The following is a 27,474-nucleotide window of genomic DNA, read 5'->3' as shown; positions in this document are numbered from 1 at the left end:
GGCAGTTTGTTTGGTGGTTTGGTGTACCTAATAAGGAAAAACAATCAGTTTGTAGTTTTTGTAAAACCTGACCTCATTCATTCTTCTAGGAGGGCCGTACGTCAGAAAGTTTGGCCTGTCTGCTCTTTCAGTCAACTTGAAGCCTGTCATACGTTGGAAGCCACATGCCATTATTGGCAGTAGTTGCTGAGGTCATTTGTCCTCTCCCTGACAGATGGAGGGATGCTGAGAGGAAGCAAGGCACACCCTCCAAATGCCCTCGCTGATAAGTGACCTCATTACAGCTCCAGTGGGCATGTTTTTCTTATTCACAGAGCACTGTGATGATGGCTGGCTCCCCAGGAGACCTTGGGCTTTTGAGCCGTGCCAAGCTCTTGGACTTTCTGAGAGTTTTTCTTTACTTGGCTCATGGTGTACAATCAGTTTCCAGGACTATCACTATCAGGCTAAAACACTACATCATTAATCCCTCCACACTAGTTGTTTACAAGAACATTCTGCGCTTGTAAATGTTTTGTTTGAGAGGACTGCAACAAAAGTGAAGACAGCAGGCCTTTAGTATATTATGTAAGTCTCCTTTATCTGACCCTCACTCATCCATACACAATACATGCAAACACCCCTCATAAAACTTTCCCTAAACCCTAATGTTAGCCATAATGTGCTGTGTCCATGCCCAGAAGCCCTCAATCATGGAGGACTTTGGGTTGCAGTGATGCGGCTGTTAGTAAATCAATCTCTCTCTCTCTCTCTCTCTCTCTCTCTCTCTCTCTCTCTCTCTCTCTCTCTCTCTCTCTCTCTCTCTCTCTCTCTCTCTCTCTCTCTCTCTCTCTCTCTCTCTCTCTCTCTCTCTCTCTCTCTCTCTCTCTTTCTCTCTCTCTGTCTCTCTCTCTCTCACTCACTCTTTCTTTCTCTCCGTCCTTCTTTTCTCTCTCCATTCTCCCCTGTGTCTGGAAAATGTAAACATCAAGAGGGAAGCCAAATCTCTGCCATCACAACCTTGCTTACAGCTGATATGGAGACAGGGCTAAAGTGAGTCTGAGCCTGAAGCAGTCTAATGTAAACAAGGGGTAAAGCGTGATTAGGGTTTGGATTGTAATGGCACAACATTTTGTTGACAGTTTGACCCTTTCCTGGAGGCTTTCCAGCTTAACATCAACACTGCAGACCGTTGCCTCACGTGGGACTTGCCATGGTAATGGCCATGCAATCAAAACCATTCCCTCTTCAGCATGGCTTAAGGGCTATGATGTGAGCTGGTTCGTTGGTCAGTCAGTCCATCCAAACAACTACTTGGTAATAATTACTGGCATGAGCTTTGTCATGGATATTCACAGTCCACAAAGGATCATTCCTAATGTTTCTCCTGACCTATCCAAACCATCCAGTGCCACCATCGGGTCAAAGTGTTCCCTTGAAACTTTATTTCGTTACAAAGTATCAAAAAACTATTTGGTTTTGGATTTCCAGAAAAGTTATAGCTTTTGTTTATGAATCTCCGAGGATTAAGGATGGCCAAACATTTCAGGATTTAATTCAGGTCCAGGCTGGCTAATCTGCGGAGGCTGAACCTTTTCCATTTTGGGTACCCTATAAGCTTTTTCATACTGCCAACATCAGGCAATATTTTAAACAGGGGGATTTAAAAAATAAAAACAAAACACAACCTTCCCCTGAGTGTTAATGTGTCTGATGATGGTTCCCAGATGATAAACCCCTCAAGCCTGTCCTTTAGGCAAATCTAATAACAAAGTTTCACTTTACATACACATTGCTGTTACATAACACAATGACATTTGCCTAACACTAATCAACAATCATGGTCCCCAGGGGAAGATTCCTTTTGCTGATTTGCTGATTCCATAACCTTTGTTGTAGTGACAGTCTGAGGTTAAAATGAACATTGTTAGCTCCACTATGCTTACTAATGACTGCTAACCTTTAGTGCCACTATTAGGTCAAAATCTTTACCTTGATGATTTTTTTTTTTTTATGACAAGGTAGCCAAAATTAATGGCTGGATTTCCCAAAAAGTATATATATTTACCATTCATGTTGCACAAAGGATGAAGCCTGTCCAGTTTGTCTCTTCCAACACCATCAGATGAACATTTAAAGAAAGTAGTAAGCCAAATGTTCCTTAAATTTTACTGTGGCTTTTCATGGTCTCCATGTTATCAAACATTTAGATTTTGCTGAATCCTTGGGGGCCTTACCTTTTGTACCATCATGACACCAATATTTCCTTTCCAACACAAGACACTGTATTGCATATTGCAATTGGCGGATTTCTTTGACATTTGCTGAGTACATCATCCTGCTCCCCACTGGAAGACTCCATTAAAATTGTTTGTAGGAAGATATTCTTCAGCCTTTTTTGTGGAAATATCCTGAGGTCAAACTCTCTAAGAATAGCTGAGATGTCACTCCATTGTTCAACCATCCAACACTTTTTTCGGGGAGGTTGGAGCCTCAAGGCACTTCAAGTGGCACTTCAGACATTTTGCATTATTTTCATTTTGATGTCACAGTCATGTAGCAGCTTCCATAAAATCACTAAACAGGCACTACCATTTCACATGCAGCTCTTTAATATCCATTTCTCACATAAACCCTCAATGGCAGTACCCCTAAAGATGAATACCCCCACCCATTCCCAACCTCTCAAAGTGATTTCCAACCCCAAATCCCAAGGCCATTTTTCCCCCTCTTATTTCTTTCTCTGCCGAAGAATTTGAACAAATTACCTCCATATGTGTCTGAAGGAGCCCCACGGGAAAGCGGCCAAGAAGAATATGCTGCTGACGGAACCCAAACATTGACTTCATCAAACATTGCGAGGAGCATGCTCTGATGCTCTCCATATGCTCACCTGGCACCAGCAGCCATTTGCTGACAGCACAGCAACATCTCACCAGCATGGCTCTTTATCTTCTTATGCCACATGTTGTTTGGTATCTGAGATCAGGAGGTGGATGGAGGTTAGTCATGCCGGTTGCTATCACCCATGAGGTAACGTGTCAACATGAAAAACCTTCAAATGATGAGGTAGTCGATAGATAACAAAGATTTAATGTGTCAATCAAATGTAAATGTTTTGTATATACAGTACATGGTGATGGTGGTGAGCAAAATCCCAGAGCCCCTCTATAGGGCCTCATGTGTTTTCAGCCAGTAACCAGAGAAACAGCAGAGGGGGAAACATTAGACAGGGCAGAAAATGGAGAAAAGGGGGGGTGAAAGGAGCAGAGAGGAAGACAGGGTATAACTTTCCCTGTGTGATTAACATTAAATCTCAGGTACCACACTCAAACCTGTATTTCATTTGGCACCTGGCCAGAGGCTTTTGACCTTGTTCACTTTCTTTCTCATGTCACTCGGCAGGCGCTCAGTTGTGACCTTTCAAGCAATGAATACACGTCTCTGGAGAAAGATTACTTACAGAAAGCCTTCACAAGGTTTAAGGAGAAAAATCACCCAATCAGGTACAGCTATATTTCACGCAATCATCAACGTGTCTGGTGCTACAATCCTCCCTCGATGCTGACCTCCAACATTAGGAATGTGTGATTCACCAGGGGAGGGAAAGGGTGGACCCTGCTCCTATCTTGCAAGGTCCAAGCTGCACTATAACAGAGCTGAAGACTGATCCAGGAGGGATCCTATCAGTGGGTTCTGCCTCCTCCCCAGGCATCTCTAACACCACAATATGCACAGAAAGAGATTGAGGGGGAGAGAACGACAAGGATTTGGCAATAACAGCCTTTCCAAGTAAAAGTAAAGCCAGCAAATTGCAAGGGGGGTTTACTGTGTAGCATTCCATTTAGATCCACTAGTCAGCTGTTTGAAAGGTCGTTTAAGGGTGATCAGAGAGCAGTTTTAGAAATCCGACAAATCAGAGTCCATTTAAATTTTCTAGGACAAAATTACCAGATTAGATTAGATTAGATTAGAGAAACTTTATTTATCGCTCGGTGGAGAAACTCATTTGCCACCAAACAGTTCCTACATACAACAACACGAACAATACAATTGAATATATAAATAAATACAATACATTGGAAACATGATCTACAACAATGGATCACAGCAACAACTAAATGTGTTAATTGAAAAATCTGACTGCTGCTGTGACAAAAGACCTTGTAAAACATTGAGTAGAACACTGAGGCACCACAAGTCACTCTCTGAAAGGGTATTTTAAGGCTGTTAAAGACATTATGTTAAGGATGGCCTAGAATGACTTCAAGTGAGTCTGGGTTAGTGCCAATCACAGGGCCAGCTTTTTTGATCAGCTTGTTGATTCTGTTTTTTTCATCAACAGAGATGCTGCCTCCCCAGCAAAGCACAGCATAAAAGAGGACACTAGCCAAGATTCCCTGATAGAAGATGTATAAAAGGTTCAGATGAGCTGTGGTTCACAACTAACTAGGATTTTGATCATAGGAACCAGTCATGATGTCATGATGTGGTGGAAAATATAATTCAAAATTACACTCTAAATGCTGACTTGGCAATATATATGTATTTATCCATAGTAAAAGCGCTCTCTGTTGACTCACATTATTAGCATGATATTTGAGCCTCGAGGTGACGACTTAATCCTTGGATTTGAAGGTAATTGCCAGCATCGAGGAAAACACAGCATATGGCCTCAGTCTATTCTATTAACTTGTGTATTCAGCTGCACTATCAATATTTTTACATTAACAATGGTTAAAATGACTAATGTTGGAAAGGGTCACTTGCTCGCAGTGACAAAGCAACAGAGAGTCATCATCCAAACCTGCAGATGTTTTGCAACTTTCAGCATATTGTTTTAGTTTTACAGTCCACAATTTCACTGTTTTAGTCCAGTTGCACTGCTCTCATCATTTCCAGATGCCGCAGCCTTATTCAACAAAATGTTCTAAAAACCTAATGTAGACCAAGTGGCAACTAAAATAGCTAGAGGCTGAAGCCAATGCAGAAGTACAGTATGTTTAAGTGCCACTGACAGCTGCTAATAGCTCCAAAAAATCACTGGCTTCAATTGACTCCCATTCAAAAACTGTCAACTTCTCTCAGACTACTAAGTCAATTTTTTTTTTTTAAAGGGGTCATGTTTCCAGTGTGTGAAAAGCAACACCCTGTTATAGGTCCTGCGTCAAATTGGAAGAGATAACACTGGCCAGAAGCTGCAATTCTGGAATTCTGGGCTTCAAACCCACTCCAATGCAAACCAATGGGTGACGTCACACCTTGCTAGTCCATCTTACAGTCTTTGTAAGTGTACATCACTCCAGGGAGAACAGTCTTATCTCAGCAAACCCTTTGGTAATTCACTGCTGGCTCTGATGTCTGTGTAGCATCCTGATATATATTTCCTTTTGGAAGATTCATTTTGGTCTCAGGGATTAAATATAATATTAAATAAATACATTATTATTTCATTATTATATCCTTTTTATTGTACCATGGCACTTAATTTTGGGTCCTTATATGTACAGCTATCCCCACATTTCAATAAAAAGCAATATGTGTAAATGAAAATAACGCAAGTCTGAACATGGCACACTCTGTATTGTGAAATGCCTAATATTAAGATAGCATAGAGAAAAACAAGGTTAATTTTAGCAATTTGTTTTGTAGCATTTCTGGATTTGGAGCGTGTTCCCTTAATATTTGTGCCGTCACTTTAGTGTGTGCTTCATCTGTATTAAATATAAATATCCCGCTGTTCAATTTTCAGTTATAATAATTAAATCATTCAGTTTTATTCAATATTAAGGAACAATCCTTTTCAACTGTTTTCCTGCTTATCTAATTAAGAGTGACCACTTGTGCCCTGTATGGAAGCATCTATTCAGCAATTATTAAGTCTCTTGTCTGAAAGTCTGAATACACCAGATGAAGAACTGCCTTGGCCTCTGATCTTTTTTTTGTAGACTGTCAGATTGTTCCCATTGTTTAAGCCCAATCATCTATTTTAGTTCATGGGAATATTTTGTGCATGCAAACAACTCATAAAGGAAATAAATATTGTTTTATACTTGTGGCATTGTGAAGGACTGCTAGATGTGCTCTTCTCTTTCCTGTAAAAGACATATAATCAACTGACAGCCAGAAATAAAAATAGTACTTTTATAGGAACAAACTCATGATGTCCTTATTGTATTTCGTGGCGCAGAATCAATGCAGGATTGTAAAGCCATTATTGGAATGCACCTTATTGTGACACTTCATCTCTTATCTGACTCTGATGAGCTGTCAGGTGACACTTAAGCTCAGTCCCAATTCTCCCCCTTGGCCCTACCACTTAGCCCTACCCCTCCGTTTTGCGTAGTGTAGGGTGTCCTATTTCTGTTGAGGATTGAGGGGTAGTGGTCATCCAGCCCTCCAGGCGGCCTTCCAAATGAAGTGTTGTCAGATACAGACTCCCAACAGAGTGGTAGAAGGAAATTCCCTGAATGCATCCAAGATGAACATGGCCACCAGTGAGGAGAAAAAAAAGTATATCTTCACCAATAATCATCCAAAAACTTTAAAATCAGTTGGAATAGGAATAGAGTAGTTGGAATAGAGTGGTGTCCCATTTCCCAATTAAATATTTCAGCCCCTTCCTCTTGTGGCTCCATTTTGAGGGACACCATTGGTAGGGACTGCTACCAAATGGTACACAAGTTGGGGGGGGTGGGGGGGGGGGGGGGGGGTTGGGACTAGGCCTTACACCTTATCGCAGAACCCCTTGTAAAGCAGCAAATTCTAGATTTTGTAAACTTTGTTCAGAGCTAGGCTAGCTGTTTCCCCATTTCCTGTCTTTATGCTAAGCTAAGCTAATTTGCGGCAGGCTGTTGCTTCATATTTACCGTACACACTTGAGAATGGTGTCGATCAACTCCCTGCAAGAAAGTGAACAAGAATTCCAAAAATGCTGAACATCTGTGTGGCTGCAAAGGCTCTTAACTGTAGCATATTATTCACTTCACCCCAGTCCTTTAACTCACATGGAATAGATTATCATGTAAATATAGAATATAGTACTAACCCTAACTTGGCATGCATGAACTAGCAACAAGCATCTGCATTTAGGTTAGGTTTCTCTACTCATTTACTCAGGTCAACCCTCTGTAAATCTGTACATCTTTTTTTATTGTATACAATTAGGGTCATAAGGATTAGTTAATTAATTGATTATATGACTGTCAATTTCCCTTTTATTTTTGGATCTGAGAAATTGTGAATGGCATTTTTTTTCACTACAGACTGTCTGTACTACAGAATTTTTACCCACTGATAAACCATATAAGAAATAAAATATTGTTTTTTGTGAAGGATGGATGGAGCACTGATTACAATCTATCACCTTGTACATCTGGAATTGTGAAAGTCTGGTTAGATGTTAGATGTGCTGTTTTCTTTCCTGTTACAGACACACAATTGGCTGACAGCCATCATTTTGTATAAAGAGTGACCCCACTGTTGAAAAAATCTTTTGAGATTTCGAGAACAAAGTTATAAGATTTTGAGGGGAAAAAAGAACTCATGTTAGAATAAAGTTGTAATTCATGTAATTCATTGTGATTTCGCTGCTGTTCATCCATGTGTTGGCACATGTTGGCACGCATATCATGTTTGTTTTGTTTTTTGGGAATGAGGAAATACTAAGCTGTTTAATGTGCCAAGTCCTGTTCTGAGCATGAAAACATGTTAAGTCATTGCCTCTCAAAATGTGTTTATACCTCTTCATCCCTCTGATCTCCACACCTCTTTTTGCTGTACTATATAAAGTTCACCCAGGTTTGCAAATGACACAGTTCGACTGCGTAAATTGCCAGTCTGAGAATGGAGATCACTGTGTTTTTTCCAGTGTTATTGCTGGTCTGCTCTGTCTCCACAGATCAGCCTATTGCATAGCAACAGTCCTGTCTGAATGACATCCATGCTGTGTTTAGAGAGCTGTCCGCCTCGCTGGCTCAACAGAGGAGGGAAAACAAGCACTTACTGAAATAAAATCAAGGTACAATAGTACATCAGGTGGGTAGAGAAGTAATACACTGGAATCAGAAATAACTGTTTATATAACTTGTTATATCATGTTACAGCAGCTCATACTATAAAGAAGGTTAGAAATAAACAAAAATAGCATCCTATGTTTTTGTGTTGTTTGCTGAATTCAAGAATGGGGCCTAATGCACATATGTATCCATTAGTAAAAGATATTTACATTTAGTTCATCTTCTTTTTCAGTACAAGAAGCTATATTGAGAGAACTGGAATTGCAGAGGACTGATGTGGACAAGCTGAAGAAAGAGCAGGAAGGTATCATTGCAACCCTGCAAAGCCCTAAAAACACAGCACTCATGCTGTATAAATTGCACTGTACATACACGCATACCACATTAAGTCTTTCTACATAGCTGCATATCTACAGCCCTCACATGCTATGGGTGCTGTGTTGGTCAAGAATAATTAGCATGTAGCTATTGCATGAGTTTCAGCTGTCCCATTTTGGGACTGGTTATAGTGCCGCAGTGCCTCTCGGGGTTGGAGATGTTGTAGGATTATTTTGTATCTTTTGATCCTCTCAGTGATGTTTGACAAAGAAAATCACCCTTGCACCCCCAGTGGTCATCTGCTGTTCATCAGGTGAAAGGGAAATAATCCCTCTGTTTTCTAGCTAAGTGACAGTTTTTGGTTGCGGTTACTTTTACACATTTTCTCACAGGAAGTCTCTGCCTTAATATCAATTACAGTGATAAAAATGCTTTAAAATACATAGAAAGCACTGACCTGAGTGTCATATTCTGATAGTGTACAAAATTGAAATTACATTTTTATGTCAAAACAGGGTAATAGCCACAAAAAAGGCTGCAGACATACAGTAAAGAAGATAAACCTTTGACCCAACATTCACTGATCCACACAACAGTTACTATCTGATTCTCTGAATTCTTTTTTCTTTGTTTTTTCCCCTCTCTTTTTAGATTATAGACATTTGGAAAAACACTTTAGCATACCATTGTAGGACTAATGCCTGATCATTTTTGTCTGAAAATATTAAAAATCCATGTTTTGCTCCCTTTATTCAGTTAAGTGAGGAAAAAGAAAAGGGGTTTAGACAAGTCCCAGGTTGGGTCGGCCAAGTAACAAGCTGAGGAGAAGGTCACTCATAAATAAAACCACTAAAATGATTAAATGTTGCTCACAGGGTTCAGTATAGCAATAAGTCATGTGTATAAATGTCACCAGACTATTGACAGGTAGAGACCAGCATACCAGAGAACGGTGGGAAATGCCAGATAGTTTAGCAGGTGCTTTTTGGAAGCCTGTCATTAAACTTAATCTTTTCACCCTCAAAAGTCCCTCTGGAAGTCAATTATTACAAGCACATGTTGTCTGGTAAGCAATGTGAAATCCAAAACGTAGTCAAGATTGCAGAATTAAGAAAGATACAAGAGGAAGTAGCATGTGCAAGACTGGAATGGAAAATATTGAACATGTACAGCTGAAGAATTTCTGATGTGATAAATTCTTGGTTTTTGTGCTTGAAAAATGTCACTATTGGTTAAATGATTCAGATGTGTGTGACCAGAAATAAGCCTGCACCAGGAAGGACTTTCATCCAGAATAACTAGAATTCTTCCACATGGTGCAACTTGCAGCAATTTAAACAGATTTATTTTTTTAATCTAAGGAAGGATAGGACATAAAGGGGTTTAAACATCTCTTCTTTTTGGCGCAGGGTTCTTCTGCTTTTCCTAACCTGAGGCGATGGAGACGCCAGAGTGATGCCTGGCCGTTCTCCTGGGCTCCGGGAGGAAAATCCTGTTTAACGTCCCCACAATAACATTCCCTGGGGTTATTTATTCAGGAATGTTAATGTGCTTAGAATCTACTGGCCCCTGTGGCCTCTGACATGGGCTCCTCTGGGTTTTCCTATCAAGGATTCGATCAGGCACAGCGCAAGCTCTCTGGTGCCCCTGCCATCTGTTGTAGCAACAAAGATTGATGCAACAGGAATCTATTGATGACCCTTGAAGTCTCCGAAAGCAGGCTGTGCATGGTGACACAATGTTTTTGTGCAAAACGCCAGCCTTAGTGCATTCACAGACTGTGTATCTCTGTTTATGGTTTGCCTCAATCTGACATTGCAACATGCACTTTGGAAGCTAATGTATTTCAATGAAATTCATGCACTTTATAGTATGCCTGTCACGCACTGTAAATAGTGTATTACTTCTTAGCTCCAGGATCGGTGCTTTATGTCATGGTTTGAATAAACACAACACAATTACAGGATGTAAATGGGCCTCTCCATCCATATGAGATCCATTACTTTTCACACTCATTTAATCTCTCTGTAGGTTCCTAAATGGAAACAGATGCACAGAGCAGCATGATCCCCTCACTAAAAATTCATGAGAAGTTTTCACTTAATCTTGAGTTGTTTTTTTTTTCAACATCATTTTTGGATATGTATGTTAGATCATTAAAGTCAGCTGTGTTGGCATGTGGGGTCAGCCCTACACTGTGATTTTCTAAAATGTATTCTCTACTGTATGTTTGACATGTGACGATTTCCATACTTGAGAGCTTATTTTCTTTGGAAATTTGAACGAATCATTGAGTGTTTTCTGGCCTAATTGTGCAGTCGAGGCATCCCCGCCCTCTCTGATTGGCTTTGTTTGCATGTTAGGACCTTATACAGACCATGTGAACCTGGAGGATTTCCTGGCCGAGTGGCCTCATTTGTAATGCTGTTTTTCCAAGACTCTAAACTTAGTGGATGTAAACACACATGCCACACTTCAAGCTTATTCCTCTGGGAATTAGGCCATGCCAGAAGGATGTTAAAATATCCATTCCTTTTTTTTAATCAGCATGTTCTCTACGTGTGAGAGATTTAAGGATAAAATGAGGTCTGCATCACTGGATGTGGTTTTATACTCATTTTTCTGCTCTTCACATGTTTCAGGTGGTTTGGCAAAAATGTAGGGCAACTCCCCTAATAACTCAAACATCTTCTTTATGATTCATAGTAAATCACACTTAATTGCACTGACAGGCGCAGTAAAATCTAATCTGCTCATAATGCCGGCCTTTCAATGACATCCACATTTTGACCATTTTTAATGTTTGTTTAAGTTTATGGTTTCCCTAAAACTGGAAGTAAGAGGCCCTGACTCGTAAAAAAACATAATTCTCTCAGTGTGTAACATTTTTATGATTACCCTCTACCTCATGTAACGCTGGCCCCAGGGTCAATCTGAGCTGCCCAGAAATCACTTGCTCATACGTGGGTAATATTGCACAGCCTTCTCCCTGGAGGTAACAGTAACCTGATGATTATTTTTTATCCACCCACTCACTCCAACTTCCCGCTCGTTCTTTCATTCCAAGGAAATTACAAGAATGTTGTGTCACCTATGACAAATTTGCTTTCATTATTATGTTTCTCCCTGATGAAATCATGGAACTTGGTCAAGGAGTCAAGCATATTTGTCCAAAAAAAAAAAAAAAAAAGTTGGACAATTTCATGGCTGAGACTCTCCTGTAAAATTCCAAATAACATATTGATTCTTAAGCAGATGAGATGACCTCAGAGTGTTGACTCAGGCTCAGTTTTAAGGGTTGCTTGGTGTCTGACAGGCTCATTGGTGAAACCCGATCCATACTCTTAAGAAAAACAAACCCACTGAATGTACTTCCCAAGGTGTAATATTCAAGCTGGGTCCTTCAAACCTTGAGAATATGATCACACAACACCTGTGTGCCCTAAATGTTGAATGTCTGCTGCCATCTACAGGCTTTTTTTAGACATAACAAGCATTTTGAATCTGGCTGGAATGTTCTCCAAATCACATCTACTCACAGATCACGTAAAAGCTGTAAGTTATGACCAAAGTCAGAGAGTGGCAGGCTGAGATGCCGTCTCTTCCACAAAGACTTTTCTTTGTCTTCCAACTGCGTCACAGATAATGTGGAAGGAATATTGATGCTTGTTTTATTTTCACTGGAAGAAAAGGAAAATCAATTTCAAAGCTTTTAAACTATGAATATTATTGACTGGTTGTAACCCTCCAGCAAATAACTGCTTCAGATATGTTTATATGTATTAACATCTATTAAACCAGATTTATTTAATCCTCAAGGTTGTAACTCAGTTTGTGTGCATGCCTTTGCTTCTTGGGTTCTCCTCAGTTTAGTTGTTGAATTAACAGCTCAATTTTAAATAGATTCAAGTTGAAAATATAAAAAACAAGGTATTTTTCTCATTAATGATGTTGTAACTGCAATATTGTCATGCCATTTGTAATAAAATGTCTAAGACACATTTTTAAGTTTACCACTTTCACTCATAGCTGATGCCAGATATTCTTTTTTAAGCAAACTATGTGTAAAATATCTCAACTTTTAAGTCAAAATGGATGAAAAAGGCTTCAAGGGGTCAGAAAAAATTTAAATCATGCAGAGGAGCATTATGTCCTATAAAAAGCTCCAACTAAAAAAAGCTGACTTTTTAGCTGTAAATGAGACATTGCTGTTCCTGGCACTTACACATAATGCTTCAAAAGACTAATGATAGCTACACTCTTCTTTTCCAGCTTCCATTTTGTTCAAATATAGAACTTGCATCTGGACAATAACCCACAACATTTACTAGTAAGATTTCTATTTCAAATGTGTAAAGAAAGAGCATTTTTTGTGTATATATTGTTTTAGCAAAATCCTGCCTCATATACATCCACTTGTCACCTAAGACTTGCTTGCTGTAACTTTAGTGTTGGTGACCACAGAGCAGAGGATTCTGTTGCACTGCTGAGATTTAAGAGTAAAGGTGACTGAATTTTATGAGCCCCTAAACTGTGGAGCGCCCTGCGGGGGAGTTTGGGCTATAGACTCATAAAATTTTCATCTTATGAATCACAGGTGTGAGATCATGAATCCTACTGTGCTTGAGGTTTTTTTCCCCTACTTTTATTGCTGTCAGCTACAAATGTATTTCTTAGTGTGTGTATATTTGTGTGACACTCATGTTAATGGTATGTTCATTACTTATTACGTATGTTAACTAGATCCTCTATAAAACAGCTGGGAATGTTGGAGCTGACTTTTTCTCTGGTGAAGTTACTTACCGGCTGTTAACGGTTTGTGCTCATTTCTTTACACACCTATGATGGATGCAGCAGTGTTTGTCTCCCTCTACAGTGAAAGTTAGTAAAACCACCCTTGACAGTCTTTTCCCCTCTGTTAAAAAAATCCATCCCACTCTTGGATATATTGCACCAAGCCAATATTCTTGAACTCATTACTCTCATTTTAGTTTTCTGTAAACTGATGAAGCATCATAAACGTGTTTACCGTAATACATTCTACAAATTGCCCTACCTTTTCATGGAACACCATTGCTTCATCATTGTGTGATTACACACTCCTTACAGAACGCACTTGATGTATAACTTCATAAACTAGTCTTAACCTCAATCATAAGGGAGCAGGAAGTCCCCTTTGCGGTTGCCCTGGTTTTAAAAGGCTCTTTATGGGGCAAGATGACAGGCGAATAAAAATAAATCATCTATTTCAGTGTGTGACAGTTGCTGGCTTCCTCCTTGTTTGGCCTGTGTCTGAATCTAAAAGTGGGCTGTGCAACTGTAAAGACCTGTTTCTTCTACTCAGTCTCTTTGGAAAGACTTGAGCACTTTCACTGTGTATATTGCACCATGCATGTGGCCAGCATCTGCATCTCCTTGTATTTTTATATATATATATACCTGGAAGTGAGTTGGTATCTCTGGCTCAGGCCTGAATGGTTCCTCTGCTATCTCTCTGATAGTTTTTCAGTTAGCTACTGTTGGTGACTATGCCTCCTGTACCTCTGTCTTGTGGTGTGCCACTAGGGCCACTATTCTGGGTCCTATTCTGTCTGCAAGAAGAAAGAGGCCCCTGCCCTTCTTGTCCCTAAGGTGCAGGAAAACCATGGTTCTCTCTCTTCATCTGTTAAGTAGAAATGTACTTGTCACTTTTGAATTAAGACTTCAAGTGGTGAAGTGTTGATATATTTATGCTTTTTGTGACTTAAGCTGAGATGAATAGGATTATTCACGCTTGATTATCCCCTCTAGAGTGTTGAGTTTCCCTAATGTGCTTCAGCAAGACATCCCTGGATCATTTACAAGAGCTTTTGGACCAAATGGATCTCTTGTAACAAAACTCTTGATCTTTTTACATTGCCAACTCAAGATTCTCGTGGTTAACCCTCAGCTACATTGTCAGCCACCTTTTTACTTTATAGATATATTGCAGCATCATGTCACCAATATGTCTCTGATGTCTTCTGATTAGCGTTTGCTGGAAGACTGTGCCTTTAAAGTTGTGGCTGCTAAACGTTGAAACAATATCCCACTGAATTCTTGGTGATCAATATTATTTTTCTAATGCGTGTCTCTCTTTTGTCTTTATTGTGAATTACTGTGTGACATCTGATCTAGAAAGTGCTGTGTATTCATTTTACTTGCTTACTAACAATATAGAGAACAATTTTGTGTTAGTGTTGGTTTTGATAGACAATTAAACACTGCATTACATGCATTTAGCTTGTGCTGGCATGCATTTGAATTTCTGTTTAGATGGATCTTGCATCAGGTTGAACAGTGCTACATTTGAACATATGTGATGATCTCAGGGATAGATTTATACACTTTTTAAAGTTTAGACTGTACATATCCCATAATCTACATTACATTTATGTAACTACAGTATATGCCTACTAGCTTTAGTTGATTTAAATATCTATTTAGCCTGCAGTAACAGCACTGAAGCATGCTGCCTGTGTTAGACTGTGCAGGAACATTCTCGTTTGTTATTCCATGTTGTGCAATCAAGGTTTAATTAGTTACTACTGCTTAGACCAACAGACAATATTTTGATTCCAATCTAATCAAAGTAATAAAGACAGTCAATCATCAATTGATCATATTTGTGAGCTCATTAAATCGCCATAACAGCTCTGTGCGCACAGGTGATCCCCTGCTGAAGCTTCTCCATGTGACCGCTGCCATGAAACTCCCACCATTGTTTGAAGACTACACAAAGAGCATTTCCACTTTCCAGCATCATGTTCCGGGCTACATACCAGCAATACTTGTGTAGAGTGAATGGTGACAGCAGGACAGATGGTTTGCGCGTTTCGATTTCCAGCGTTTTCACGGCTTGTTCTGCGCTTCTGTAGCAAGTTTGTCATTGACTATCATGGTTTACTGTGGAGAGTTCGTGAATATAACGAGGGGACTTTGTTGTGTGGTTGCCGACACGCATGGGAGATTTATGGATGTGTAATTTTCTTGCTGGGGGGTCCGATTGCGCAGAGTGGAAGTTGGAAAAGGTGAGGTAACTTTACGCACCAGCTCTTCTACATCAGGTCTTAACACCTGGAAGTAAAAAAAAAAAAAAAAAGATAGTGACTGTGAGATGGCGGAAGAATTTCTCAACGATTCACTTCCAGAGCTGAAAGAGCTGGAAAATAAAATTGGCAGAAAAACACCGGAAAGTCTTCTGGTTTGGATGAAGGATGCTGCGGACTGCGGTGATTGTTGGAGCTCTGATGTAGGCGAGAGGAGCGAGCATGCCTCTGCCTTGGGCGACAGCTTCTCTGACAAAATCAGCAACTTAAAACAAGAGATGGTAAAAGCTTCCATTGTTTTCTATATAATGATTTCATATAGTTACACTATAATTAAGCATGATTTCAATGAACATAACACCATTACTTGTGTTCTGACTCAGCATGTGAGCCATAGCCATGACATAACTTGCACAACTTGTTTAAGAAAATCACTGCTCCATTTATTGTGATTGGATGTGTTTCTCTCAGCTGTAAAAATGTCAAAACCAGTTCTTTTCTGAGCCACTTCACCAGCTCATTTTTATTTCTAATGACAGACACTGTCACCCATCTCTCCACCACACCTCCCAGCCCCCCTCTCTCTCATTCACCTACATTCATTTTACACATTCTGACTGGATTCCTCTGTTCATTCTCCTCCACTGGTGATCCTCCCTCATTCCTCTCAGTTTTGTCGTTCTTTTCTTTTGCTCCATGTATTGTAGTCAAATGAGCAGACAAACAGGAAGAAACCCTGGCAGACTGAGTTATTTTAAGTGGCCCCCTGGGAGAGGTTTATGGCAATGGGCCAAGCATTCATATCATGCACACATACAAGCCCGCAAGGATGCACACAAACACAGCTGTTTCCGTACAGTGTCTAGCATAACTCCTCATCCTGTTCATGCAGAGGTGGCTGCGTTCTGCTGATGTGAGGATCCTGCGCCAGCTGGTGGCCGTGCATGAGGGTATCGAGGCCATGCGCTGGCTGATGGAGGAGAGGGGTGCCTTAGCCAGCCGTGGCAGCAGCTTGACAGGAAGTTTGAGCAGCCTGGTGACTCTGGAGGATCCCGGGGCCTCAATGTCCCCCTGGAGGTAAAGTGTTTATTTTCTCAGGTGTTTTGATTTGTACTTCAATTGCAACAAATAAGGTAATAAAATAATCTTGCCCTACCCTAAGGCAAAAGGCACAATAGGTACTTTGCATTTCAGAAAGAGGACAAACATATGATTAGATAAGAGACCCATAAATTTAACATTTATTCTAAACTTTACCAAAATAGTTTAATATCATATTACAATCATTTGATATATTTGTCAATCCCCACTAATATTGGATGTGTGTGTGTTCAAAGTATTTCCTTTTTTTTTTCTTACTCTTTGTAGGATATCTTATGAAGTGATGTGAGATTATAGCAGTCCACTAAAACTCTAGCTTAACTCGATCTGGGGATTTCCTAAAATCTCTGCTGCAAATCTCCTCAAAGTAAATCTTTCCAGCTTTTTTGTGGTTTGTGTTGGCCTTACATACAGTTCTGGACTGTTATTTGCACACACATGAGAGAAGAGAGGCTTACACCTCTATTTACAAGCCCCACATTTGGCCAGATGTATCTCTTTTCATGTGGTGTAGTTGTGTACAATTAACTCAATTAGCTGACACTGCAATCTCCTCAAACCTGAAACAAAAAAAAAAACTGAATTTCTGTCTTGGCTCATTCATTTTTACAGAGCAAGAGATTTGTTAAATTAAATATACTTTCCCCTGGAATAGTCAGAGCCAGCAAGTGGATGCTGGTGTGGCTGAATTAAGCAAAGCAGCAGCAACAAAGAAGGTGATGAAAATCAGGAGATGTAAATTGGTGCAATGAGCAGCAGCAGCACTAGCAGAGTAGATGAAATGCTGGGCATTTCTGACAGCTTAAACAGACCGTCACATTTAAAGAGTGTGTTGGATAGGCATCGCAGAGTGGGATGCATCATGTGGAGTTAGTTATGTCTCACAAGCTTGGGTTTGGGGCTCAGGTTCCGAATTGGGCTTAATATCCTTCCTATTGCTCTTACAGGGAAAGCCCAAGTCCAACCTGCCTTTATGATTTGGCTGAAACCGCTGGTGAGGAATCAACAGATCATCCACCCCGCACTGGCAATGATCCATCAGACCGCAAAAACTACTTTAACGTGCTGTGCCCAGAATCAACTGAAGCAAGACCTCCAAGTCCTCCCAACTCCAAATATGAAGTCAGTTATTCCGCACAGGCATCGTCCAGTCCTGCCAACGGTTTGGTTAGTTCCAATTTACCGAAGTCGCAACCACAGGACTCAGATGCAGCTCCATCGCAGGACATCAAAGGTGGTGCTGACCCCATCAGAAGAGCGCTGCAGCGATCTTGTAAGGCTTCAAGAAGAGATGTAAAAATGAGTAGTTTTGCCCTCACTCAACAGTCAGCAAAGACAAAGACAGAGGAACAAACTCTGGAGGGTCTCAGTGTCGCTCAGAACAATATGACGGAAGAAAACAAGAGCACACCTGATAGAGAGAACCTTTTGCTGGGTTATGATGCTCAGTGGTGCTGGGTGGAGTCACAGGATGATGTGACATTTTTATGATCTTCTATTAGCACAATTGAAATGTGTTATTCTTAGTGTGAAGCTATTTCCTTTCAATGATAAAACCTGCCTATAATGCAGTGGGATTTAATATGCACTTTGACACTCAGTGTGTCTCATTAAGAATAGGATGCTGAAAGCTTACTGTGTCACTGTTAGACTACCCTGTCACTCAATTTGTTTAGGATGTACACTGTTGTATCATGTGCTTTCATTTTGTCTGTGTATTTTAAGAGTTACAGAAGAAATCACAACTATTAAAGAACTCTTAAGATAATTAGAAATCCATTGATACATATTTTACACACTGGAATCCGAATTTTAGATTTTTTTTTTAGGGCCTATAGGGCTACAATACAACAACAGACCAATGAGGATTTCCAAGATGATGCCATTGATCTGTTATAGCAAATTGTTATGTAGCAATGAGCTTAATATAATTTTTTGATAATAAACGAGACAAAATAAGTCTTTTTTTGATACTCTTGTTTGTTACTTCAAACAGCAGAAAAGTGTGAAGGTGCTGAACAAATGTGTTTATGTATGTGTGTCCTTAAGTTTAGAAATGGTGAAACAAGTTATAAACCATGACTAATGTGACCATGGTGAAATATATGCAGTCTATGGTGAAATAAAGGTGTTTCAGTGCTGTGATGTTGAAAAGCATGTTGCGAATGAGTGTTGCCTTCAATTTTCTCCCATAATTGTACTTTTGTGTACTCACGTTATAATCCTAATGCGTGCATTGTGCGTCGCCTAATTTATGTTATATGTAATTGACTTTTGCTTATTATGTTTGTGTCTGTCTTAAAATCTCACAAATTACGAATGAAATAACAATTCGTAACTCTGTAGGTTTGTCGATTTTATTATTTCCGAGGGTTCGAAAGCTAGCACTGACGCCTTTCGTGACGTCACGTATTTACATAGCAATCAGGAAGCGCCGTGCACGTAAAATGATTTCCTCGTAGCGAAAGTGAGATTACAGGTGGACGAAGGACGATGTGATGGTTCAGACAAACGGGAAGAAAACATGGAATTGTGTTTTATACGCGGTCTCCTTTTCGTCGCTCTGGCAGCTACAACATTTGGAGACGGTAAGTGTTCCCAGCTAAAGGAACAAAGTCAGAGGAGACTTGCATTAGCATATGTGCTAACTACCGCTGCTGGCTGGTTCTACCTGTTATTGTACCTGCAGTGCTGCATAGTCTGCGGTATCAAAACATGTATGTGAAGGTTATTTAAGATATATTGTCTTTCAGCCCAGCGTTGACAGTTTGATATGAATATGACAGTGCGTATCTTTACTGTTTATATAATTCAACCGTGCTGCTATTTGTTGTTGTTGTTTTTTTTCTACTTTTAACTTTGACTTTTTTTTTTTAGAGCGAGTAGACTGTTTCTGCTGGGCAGTCAGTAAAGTTTAGCATTTAATATGTGTCATACTGTTTGTTTTTACTTATGTCTGACTTAGTGTGTAGCTTTGTCAGTTGTCCTGGATACATTTGAATCTCTTCATCTCTCTGGTTGAAATACTATTTTAAACAATTATTATTCCATGACTATCACGTACATGTGATTTTCTAACGTTTCTGCTTCATTTTTACCACGTCTCAAACACCATGTATATAAACCGCATTTCAAGAAGTAAAAGGTTTAAAGGAGAAATGTCAACTTTTACCATATTAACATCCAGGGAAACAAAACGATAGAAATAGCATTTAACAAGGGTTGAGCAATTAATTGAAACTTTATTTTAAAAGTGTTTTAAAATAGCGTTTTAAATTAAATATTGTCATTCAGCAGAGATGTCCAGGCCTACACATCATATTCTATAGACTTAAGAAAACATCTTTGTTTGGTACAGATCCTGAAGAAATGTACACCATTATCATTTTAATGTGATTTTCAATTAAAATAAGAATTATCCTCCCGTCTAATATCACAAATCATATCGCAATTGCAATATCAGTCAAAATAATTACAGTGAGGTTACCCTACATTTAATCTTTACCCATTTAATCCCAGGATAACACCAGATGCATCATACACAATTTATATGTATGTTTACTATTGAGCAGAATATGTGTGTGTATTAATAAAATAGTTGTCATGTGAATTTAAATGCCACCAGTGCGTTTTCATACAATAAAGAATCTATGCCCGACAGATGGACAGGTGACGTTTGTGTCCGAGCTCTCGTCCAAACCAGCTCAGAAGCTGTCAAAGTACGGCTGGTTCGGCAACGTGAGACTGCAGAGGTTTCATATACCAGAGGAGACTGCGGTCGCTCGCTGGCTGTTCTCCGTGACCAAGGGCCACAAATTCAACTGCGGCCAGCACAACGTCACCATGTAAGATACAGATACAGTCCTCCTAATGAAGAAGTCCAGCTTCCTCCCTGCTTTTTAAATTTTTTTTTTTAATCTTAATCAAAAATCAAACTTCCTTGTCTCTGTCTTCACGTCTTGTGACTGCTCTGCTTAATCTCCTGCCAGTATTCCTTCCTTCTTTCTTTCTTTGAAATGTTTTTGAATCAACTACTAAATTCTCTCTTACTTTCTTCTGTAGCCATATTCGATGGGGTGCCCCTCCAGTTATAAATCCGATAGGGTCTGTGTTCCCCAATGCAACTCTGTGGAGCCCTTGTCTATCTCTGACCCTACCGGTGACATCACACAGCTCCACGACATTTAACCTCTCCAATCCTGCGTCAGGTGATTGGTACGTTGGTGCCCACTTGCCTGAAGACGATGGGCGCATAGAGCAGAAGGTTTGTATAAACCTGCATACATGCTTGCGACTGTTGTTACTGTTAAATGTCTGCATTCAAGTATTTTTCTCCCCATCATGCTAATAACAGCTGTTCACATACTACATCGAAAATTGCTGCAGTTTTTGTAGATTTTTTTGGTGGCAAATCTGCACTTAACTTTGTGCATGTGCTTGTCCGTCATATTGTTTTGCACTGAAAGGAAAAGACAATGTCAGCATTCTTGTCATGCTCTAGCTGTGCGTTCCTCTTTCATCCTAACCTGTTCCGCCGGAGCGAGGGGGAAGCTAACAGTAAAGTAACTAAGCCGCATTCTTCGGCCTCCACAGAATCACAGCTGGTGGATAGTGTTATGTAGCAACCTTGAAAGACAACTTCGAATATGATCTTATATGTCAATATTTGTGTTTTTTGTGCGTGTGCATTAGTTATTACCATGCCCGGATCTATCATATGGGGAATCTGAGTGTCCAGGGGCCTTTGAGCAGCGTTATCCAATTGGAATACAATAAAAGCTGTATGGGGCTGCAGTGCCCAGGGGCCCGTGGGGCTTTAATGCAGCCTTGCTTATTACTTACAATTAGCTTGTCAGTATCTGTATGAAATGTGCTATGCAAATAACAATGTATTGATTAAAGAGAATTCTACAGCAGAATCAAAATTTATACTCTAAACTATAATAATAATAATAATATTAATACTCAATTATGTCTGTCTTTGTTTGTCAGGGCTTTCCGTCCTGCTCCTACTTCTTCCAGCCTCAGCTATCAATCAGGAGAGCAGTGGACACACCCATTTTACAGCAGGGCACATTCCTCCAGCAGACCGCAGCTCCAGACAAACCTGCACGCCTTAAGTAAGGAGTGTCTGCGTGTGCACTTGGTTCTAAACCTTTTGTAATCTTGCATATTAATGTTACTAATACAGTTAATACGTGTCTGTATTTGCTTAGGTTGTACGTTCCAGAATTTGCCTCGTCTCTCTCCGTTTCTGTGACCGACTGTTCTTCAGGGGAGGGAGGGGCAGACAGTGGAAACTGCTCACTGGTCCTCAGGCTCGGCTCCACCTCTCTGCAAGAGGGCCCGGTGACGGTGAACTGCTCAGGGATAAGCTGCTCTGCGGTTCTCTCTAGCCCTGCTTGGGACACGTGGTTACGAGTCATCGTGGAGAGCGGCCAAGATAACCGCACAGTGACATTTAATGTTGTCTCAAACTACACAGGTGATCAAAGAAACCACATACACACACATAAAACACCAGATTTCACTTGTTATATATCTGTTCTAATCCTGTAGCTGTATCTTTTCTTTGTCCTTTTTCTTATTTTAATGTTCTTCGTGTGTGTCTGCCTCAGTGGGATGCAAGCCAAAAAGCGTTGGCCTTACAGCAGATGATGACATCAACAAGCTCCGTGGCAACAGCAGCTATACCAACACCACATTGGCAGCTAACAGCTCAGCGGTTACAGAGCCAGTTGCCTTTAGGAACGAATCAGCATCACCGTTATTGCTCTTGCCGGCGTCGGCATGCGTGTGGAGCATCCCTGTGCTATACGAGGAGGTGGACGTCCTGTCTCTCCGATTCACCCCCGTCAACGGACCTAACGTCAGCGTTACGGATACACACCCCACACTGCTCACCTACCCCCTCTACGCACAAGCCACGGGAGGCACACTCAACCTACAGCTCACACTCAACACTGTGAGTACCACTGAATCATCACACACTCACACACGCAGCTGTCAACTTTTGTTAGATTTGAAAGCAGTGTGTGTGTTTGTAGTCTCACTTTGATGCATGTGTTTGTGTGTGTTGTTTGTGTGTGTAGACTAATGTAACACTGGGGAACAGCAGCAGCGTGGTGGCTTGTCTCTCACCCTGGGCTCCAGTCCTCGAACTCAACCAGTCTCAGCCATGTCGTACAGGTAGCGCAGACTTTTGACTATAAAGGACATAAAGATATATATATATCTATATATATATAGATATATATATATATATATAAAATTGTAATATGATTAAATTTTGCTTGCAGTTTTATGCATTTGGTCTCTCTCTTGTACCAGATGCACTTGGATTTCTTTTGTACACAACTGATTACACCTCATTGATTCACTGAACAAGCAGTAAAGTTGACTTTGCATCATAAAATTCAAATTTGGAGACTCTCATCGTGTGTCTGTGTGTCTGTGTGTCTGTGTGTGTTTGTGTGTGTTTCTGCAGCTTTGTACGGAGGATACGGTGTTAATGTGAATGCCAGTGTTCCCAAAGCTGTGGTCAGGCTGCCTTTTCCTCAGTCAACAACATGGTACCTCACTTTACAGCTCATATGCAACAGGTAATAAATATATACACCATTTACCTTAATTTCTGAATATTTTCTACACCCGTTATGTATGAAACATCGTCCCTGTACATCCTCCTCCAGCATGGGCAGTAATGTCAGCTGATGTTTCTGCTTTTTTTAGTCTTCCTCTTCTCTGCTTACATACATACAACCCTAATACAACCCCATGACCTGTTTTATGTAATGTTTTATGTATACGTGACACACACTCACGTATACTTTACTAGCATTTTTCATATTTAGAAATCTGCTGTATATTTCAAAGTGCCAGTCAATTTCTTTGTCTGAGTACTGTAAATGTAAGAGCCTACAGATGAATGCTGGGGTGGAGGTGGGGCTTTTGAAACAATGTATGAGCATAGTGGCAGCGGTGACAGCTATAGACGCAAGCTACAGTGTAGCTTTTATGAGTGGTGTGGCTGGGCATGCAGATATATGTTACAGTGAAGATGGTACAGCTTGCGAGTGTAGCAGCAACTCGAATTTGGCCTGATCTAGCTCACAGGCGTTGCTTTATTTAGTCTGTGTGCTATCTGATTTTGGTCTGACAACTTATTTACAGAATAGGATGAGGAAGTTAAAAAAAATGTAGTTCAGAGATGACACGATTAGTCTTGATTCCTCATATTTGAGGAAAGGCATTTATATTAAAGTTGTAGTCAATTTCTTGCTCTCGGTGTGTGTGTGTGTGTGTGTGTGTCTGTGTGTCTGTGTGTCTGTGTGTCTGTGTGTCTGTGTGTCTGTGTGTGTGTATGTCTGTGTGTTTCTTACAGCAGTGACTGTGGTAATCTGTCAGTGGTGTCTGTGGTCCCAGAGGTTTTCATCAGTGCCTGTGTAGAGGACTGCGGGACATACGGAGAATGTAGACTACTGAGATCCTACAGCTACCTGTATGCCGCCTGTGTCTGCAAAGCTGGTACAACACACACACACACACACAACCATACACATATAGTTCTATATTCATGAGGAACATTTACCTCCAATCTTACCTAAACCCCACACTGCAACCTGCCTTTAAGTTAGTTATAACATAAATAATATATGTTATCACTGTATCCTGTGCTGTCATGTGCTATGAATTTATTATTGAATTGTGTGTGTGCAGGCTGGAGCGGTTGGGGCTGCACTGACAGTTCTACAGCTCAGTCGTACAGTCGCCAGCTGACGGCCACTCTGCTGCTCACGCTCAGCAACCTTTTCTTCCTGCCTGCCATCGTGGTGGCCGTCAGACGCTACTACATCACCGAGGCCTCCGTCTACCTCTTCACAATGTTCTTCTCCACGGTAAAACACACACACACACTTGAGATTGCTTCCCTGGAAAGATTTGCATTCACAGTGATTCCTTAACTTTCTTTTTGTGTGTGTGTGTTTGTAGTTCTATCATGCATGTGACCAGCCGGGTGCAGCCGTACTGTGTATAATGGACTACGATGCCCTCCAGTACTGTGACTTCCTGGGTTCAGTCTGTTCGTTCTGGGTTACCATCCTGTGCATGGCTCGCATTGGAGACACATTTAAATATGTAAGACATTGACTGTTACCTGTTTTTCTGTATGCAATTCTCACTCTTTACTGAGGATTAAAATGCTGTTTATCCAGCATGTATTTAAGCGTATATTTATTGTTTTATTTCTCTCTTCTTTGTGTGTGTGTGTGTGTGTGTGTGTGTGTAGACTCTGTTTATGCTCGGGGCTCTGCTGATAGCCATGTCAATGCAGCTAGATCGTAAAGGCCTGTGGAACCTGCTGGGCCCGATCCTCTGTTCCATACTGATCATGGTTACTACTTGGGTAAGAGATTAACCACATTCTTACAGAGTTCCATTAAACCTGCTGAAGATTCAATTTGGGCAGCGACACAAGGAAGAAAACTAAAGATTATCCTAAAAATCGACTTGCTGTTTGGTGTATCTGGTTCTCTTTCGTTCACAGGTGTACCGAGGGGTGCGGCAACGAAACTGCTACCCACCTTCGTGGAAACGATGGGTCCTCTTCCTAATCCCCGGGGTGCTCTGCGCTCTGATCGGGGTTTGTTTGTACATTTTCGCCGAGACAGAGGACAACTACTACTACACGCACTCGCTGTGGCACATCCTGGTGGCCACCTGCGTTGTGTTCTTGCTGCCGCCGAAGGAGAAGAACAGGGAGGCGTTCGGCTGGACCAGGGGATGGAGCTGGAGCTGGAGACCACGGGTTTGTGGATACACACTCTGTCAGAGCAGCAAGGATGAACTCTACACAGTCACATAGTGAGACATGAGACACTGTAAAAAAAAAAAAATAAAAGGGACAAGGCGTCAGTTGTCAGACAGCTATGTAAGCACTACAAACATTCACAGAAGGTACAAAGACATACATAAAGCACAGGGTGTCTGCTGGTCTTGACAAAATCTTATAATGTCTTTATATTTTCTAAATGACTTAAATAAAGCATTTAAAATCAAATGTAGATGTATGGTTAATGCCTGCTGCAGACTTATATTCTCATAGGCCTACAGTTTTCATATTCACATTCACTTCAGGTTTTAAGCTGTTCTTATATTTGTTCTAATATGGAAATTTAAAAAAACTTTGCAGACATCCTGAAACAACTCACACACACGCACGCACGCACACACACACGCACACACACAAAACCCCAAACTGAACCTGCTGAAACCTCCAAGGTGGTCCACTGCACCAGCTTACCAGCAGACCACCTGACCTTTGACCTCATAATCAGGAGTTTGTACATATGGTATATGTACATATTTTACTCGCATAGTAAATGAATGTTCAGAGTATTTATAAAGAATAGCACTTTGTGGAACTATTTGAAATCTTTATATTCAGTCTATCACTACGTCTACATTTATAATAGGTGTAAACACTCCTGATTCTCGTATGCTCAAATGACACAATGCCAGCTCAATGTCCAATTCATCTCTTTTTCCAGCGCTTTCAGCTGTATTACACTGTCTTCATCGTGTTTTTATCTTTATCTTTTAAGTAGTTAAATACAGAAGTAAGTAAGAACTGAGTAAGAACAATCAAATTCTCTATTATACATTATTTAACACAAGTACTGTTCTTTTACCAAAGTTTTCTCATCACATTTATCATGGGGTTTTTTTTCTCCATAATGTCAACTTCAGTCTCTTACTTTTCAAATGTCATTTTAAGGCTTTTAGTCAAGTATGCATGCAAACAAATGCAAGTGCAGTGGTTTGGGATACAGGGTGCCTCATTACTCCTTATAAAAACTCCATGTCTTTATATACTGTACAAGTTATTTTCATGAACAGAATTACATGCGGCGTGTATTGAAAACGAATGACTCCTTTTTTGTCTTTTGTGTTCTCTTCTTCTGTTTCTCTGCTCAAAAACCTTATCAGTCCTTTCTTCTTACCAAGAGTAACTCTGAAGCACTTTTATGACTCCACTATGTAATGTACATAGCCCATATGTGTATGAATGGGCATTTGATGAATGTATATTCAGATTAATGTGTCCAGTGCCTCCTGTTTTCTGTATCTTTTTGTGAATGAGTGTGTGTGTGTATTGTCTCTTGCAGCAGTGAAGTTATACCATATTTTGTTTTATGTAACACATTTAATGTGCATAACTTTATCTGTGTAAGTGTCCCACACAGTGATGATTTCTTCAGATGGTCTTATTGTGATTTTGCACAGGCTCAAATTGGCACTTGCGTAGCCTTCCTTCCTTTAATTGTCGACATATTGTTTTTCTCGTGTGTATGTGTGTGAGAGAGAGAGAGAGGAAGAAAGCGAGTGTCTGTGAATCCCATTGTTTCGTTATCACAATGAGCCCTTATTGTTTGTAAGTATGAGGACATGTTTGGAATGTTTTATGTAAAACATGATTTTATTTCCCTGTACTGGACAGTTACCCTTCAGTCTGTTAAAAACCCAAACAGCATTTAGCCTACCAAAAATAAATCTGTTGTTTAAAGACAGTTTCATTTTTTGTTATTGCTCTTTATGTCTTTTCCCTCAGGCACACACACACACACACACACACACACACACACACACACACACACACACACACACACACACACACACTCTCTCACAGTGAGAATGGATGGAGAATGGAGAGAAGAGGATTATCATAATCCTCAGAAATATGGAAAGTGCTTGTTTCAACTGTTGATATGCACATTTTACTGTGTGTGTGTGTGAGAGAGAGAGAGAGAGGGTGTATTAACTTGTGTTATGTAGCTTACCTCCATTAGTAAATTTGATGGGCTGTCAGGTCCTGCAAAGCTGTCTCGGAGTGTCACACACAACATCAAGACTAACTGCTTATTGTTATGGTGTGGCTGACATAAGGTTTTTTTTGTGGGGGGTTTTGCTTTGCTTAACCTGAAATAACA

At 40.4% G+C, this 27,474-nt stretch overlaps 2 protein-coding genes across 3 annotated transcripts; both read left to right on the top strand.

The window, feature by feature from the left end:
• The first annotated feature begins 15,450 nt into the window (after positions 1–15,450).
• On the top strand, positions 15,451–17,974 carry LOC133990760 (leucine rich adaptor protein 1-like). The gene is made up of 3 exons (XM_062429164.1): positions 15,451–15,663; positions 16,275–16,459; positions 17,431–17,974. Exons 1-3 carry the CDS (start codon positions 15,451–15,453, stop codon positions 17,972–17,974), a joined length of 942 nt encoding a protein of 313 aa, XP_062285148.1.
• A 965-nt stretch (positions 17,975–18,939) lies between these two features.
• pgap6 (post-glycosylphosphatidylinositol attachment to proteins 6) lies at positions 18,940–27,017 on the top strand. Of its 2 annotated transcripts, none has more exons than XM_062428771.1 (13): positions 18,940–19,071; positions 20,145–20,328; positions 20,546–20,747; positions 21,476–21,603; positions 21,700–21,968; positions 22,102–22,448; positions 22,576–22,672; positions 22,971–23,085; positions 23,871–24,010; positions 24,203–24,381; positions 24,476–24,622; positions 24,774–24,890; positions 25,032–27,017. In XM_062428771.1, exons 1-13 carry the CDS (start codon positions 19,008–19,010, stop codon positions 25,347–25,349), a joined length of 2,307 nt encoding a protein of 768 aa, XP_062284755.1. In that variant the 5' UTR covers positions 18,940–19,007; the 3' UTR covers positions 25,350–27,017. The 2 variants fall into 2 exon arrangements, with proteins under 2 accessions (XP_062284755.1, XP_062284754.1); XM_062428770.1 differs by having other exon boundaries at positions 23,868–24,010.
• The last annotated feature ends 457 nt before the right edge of the window (positions 27,018–27,474 follow it).

The sequence above is a fragment of the Scomber scombrus genome, chromosome 11 (assembly GCF_963691925.1).
Source record: "Scomber scombrus chromosome 11, fScoSco1.1, whole genome shotgun sequence".
NCBI classification, from domain to species: Eukaryota; Metazoa; Chordata; class Actinopteri; order Scombriformes; family Scombridae; genus Scomber; species Scomber scombrus.
Note: the sequence above shows the minus strand (reverse complement) of the source record. Positions and strands in the feature narration are given on the sequence as shown.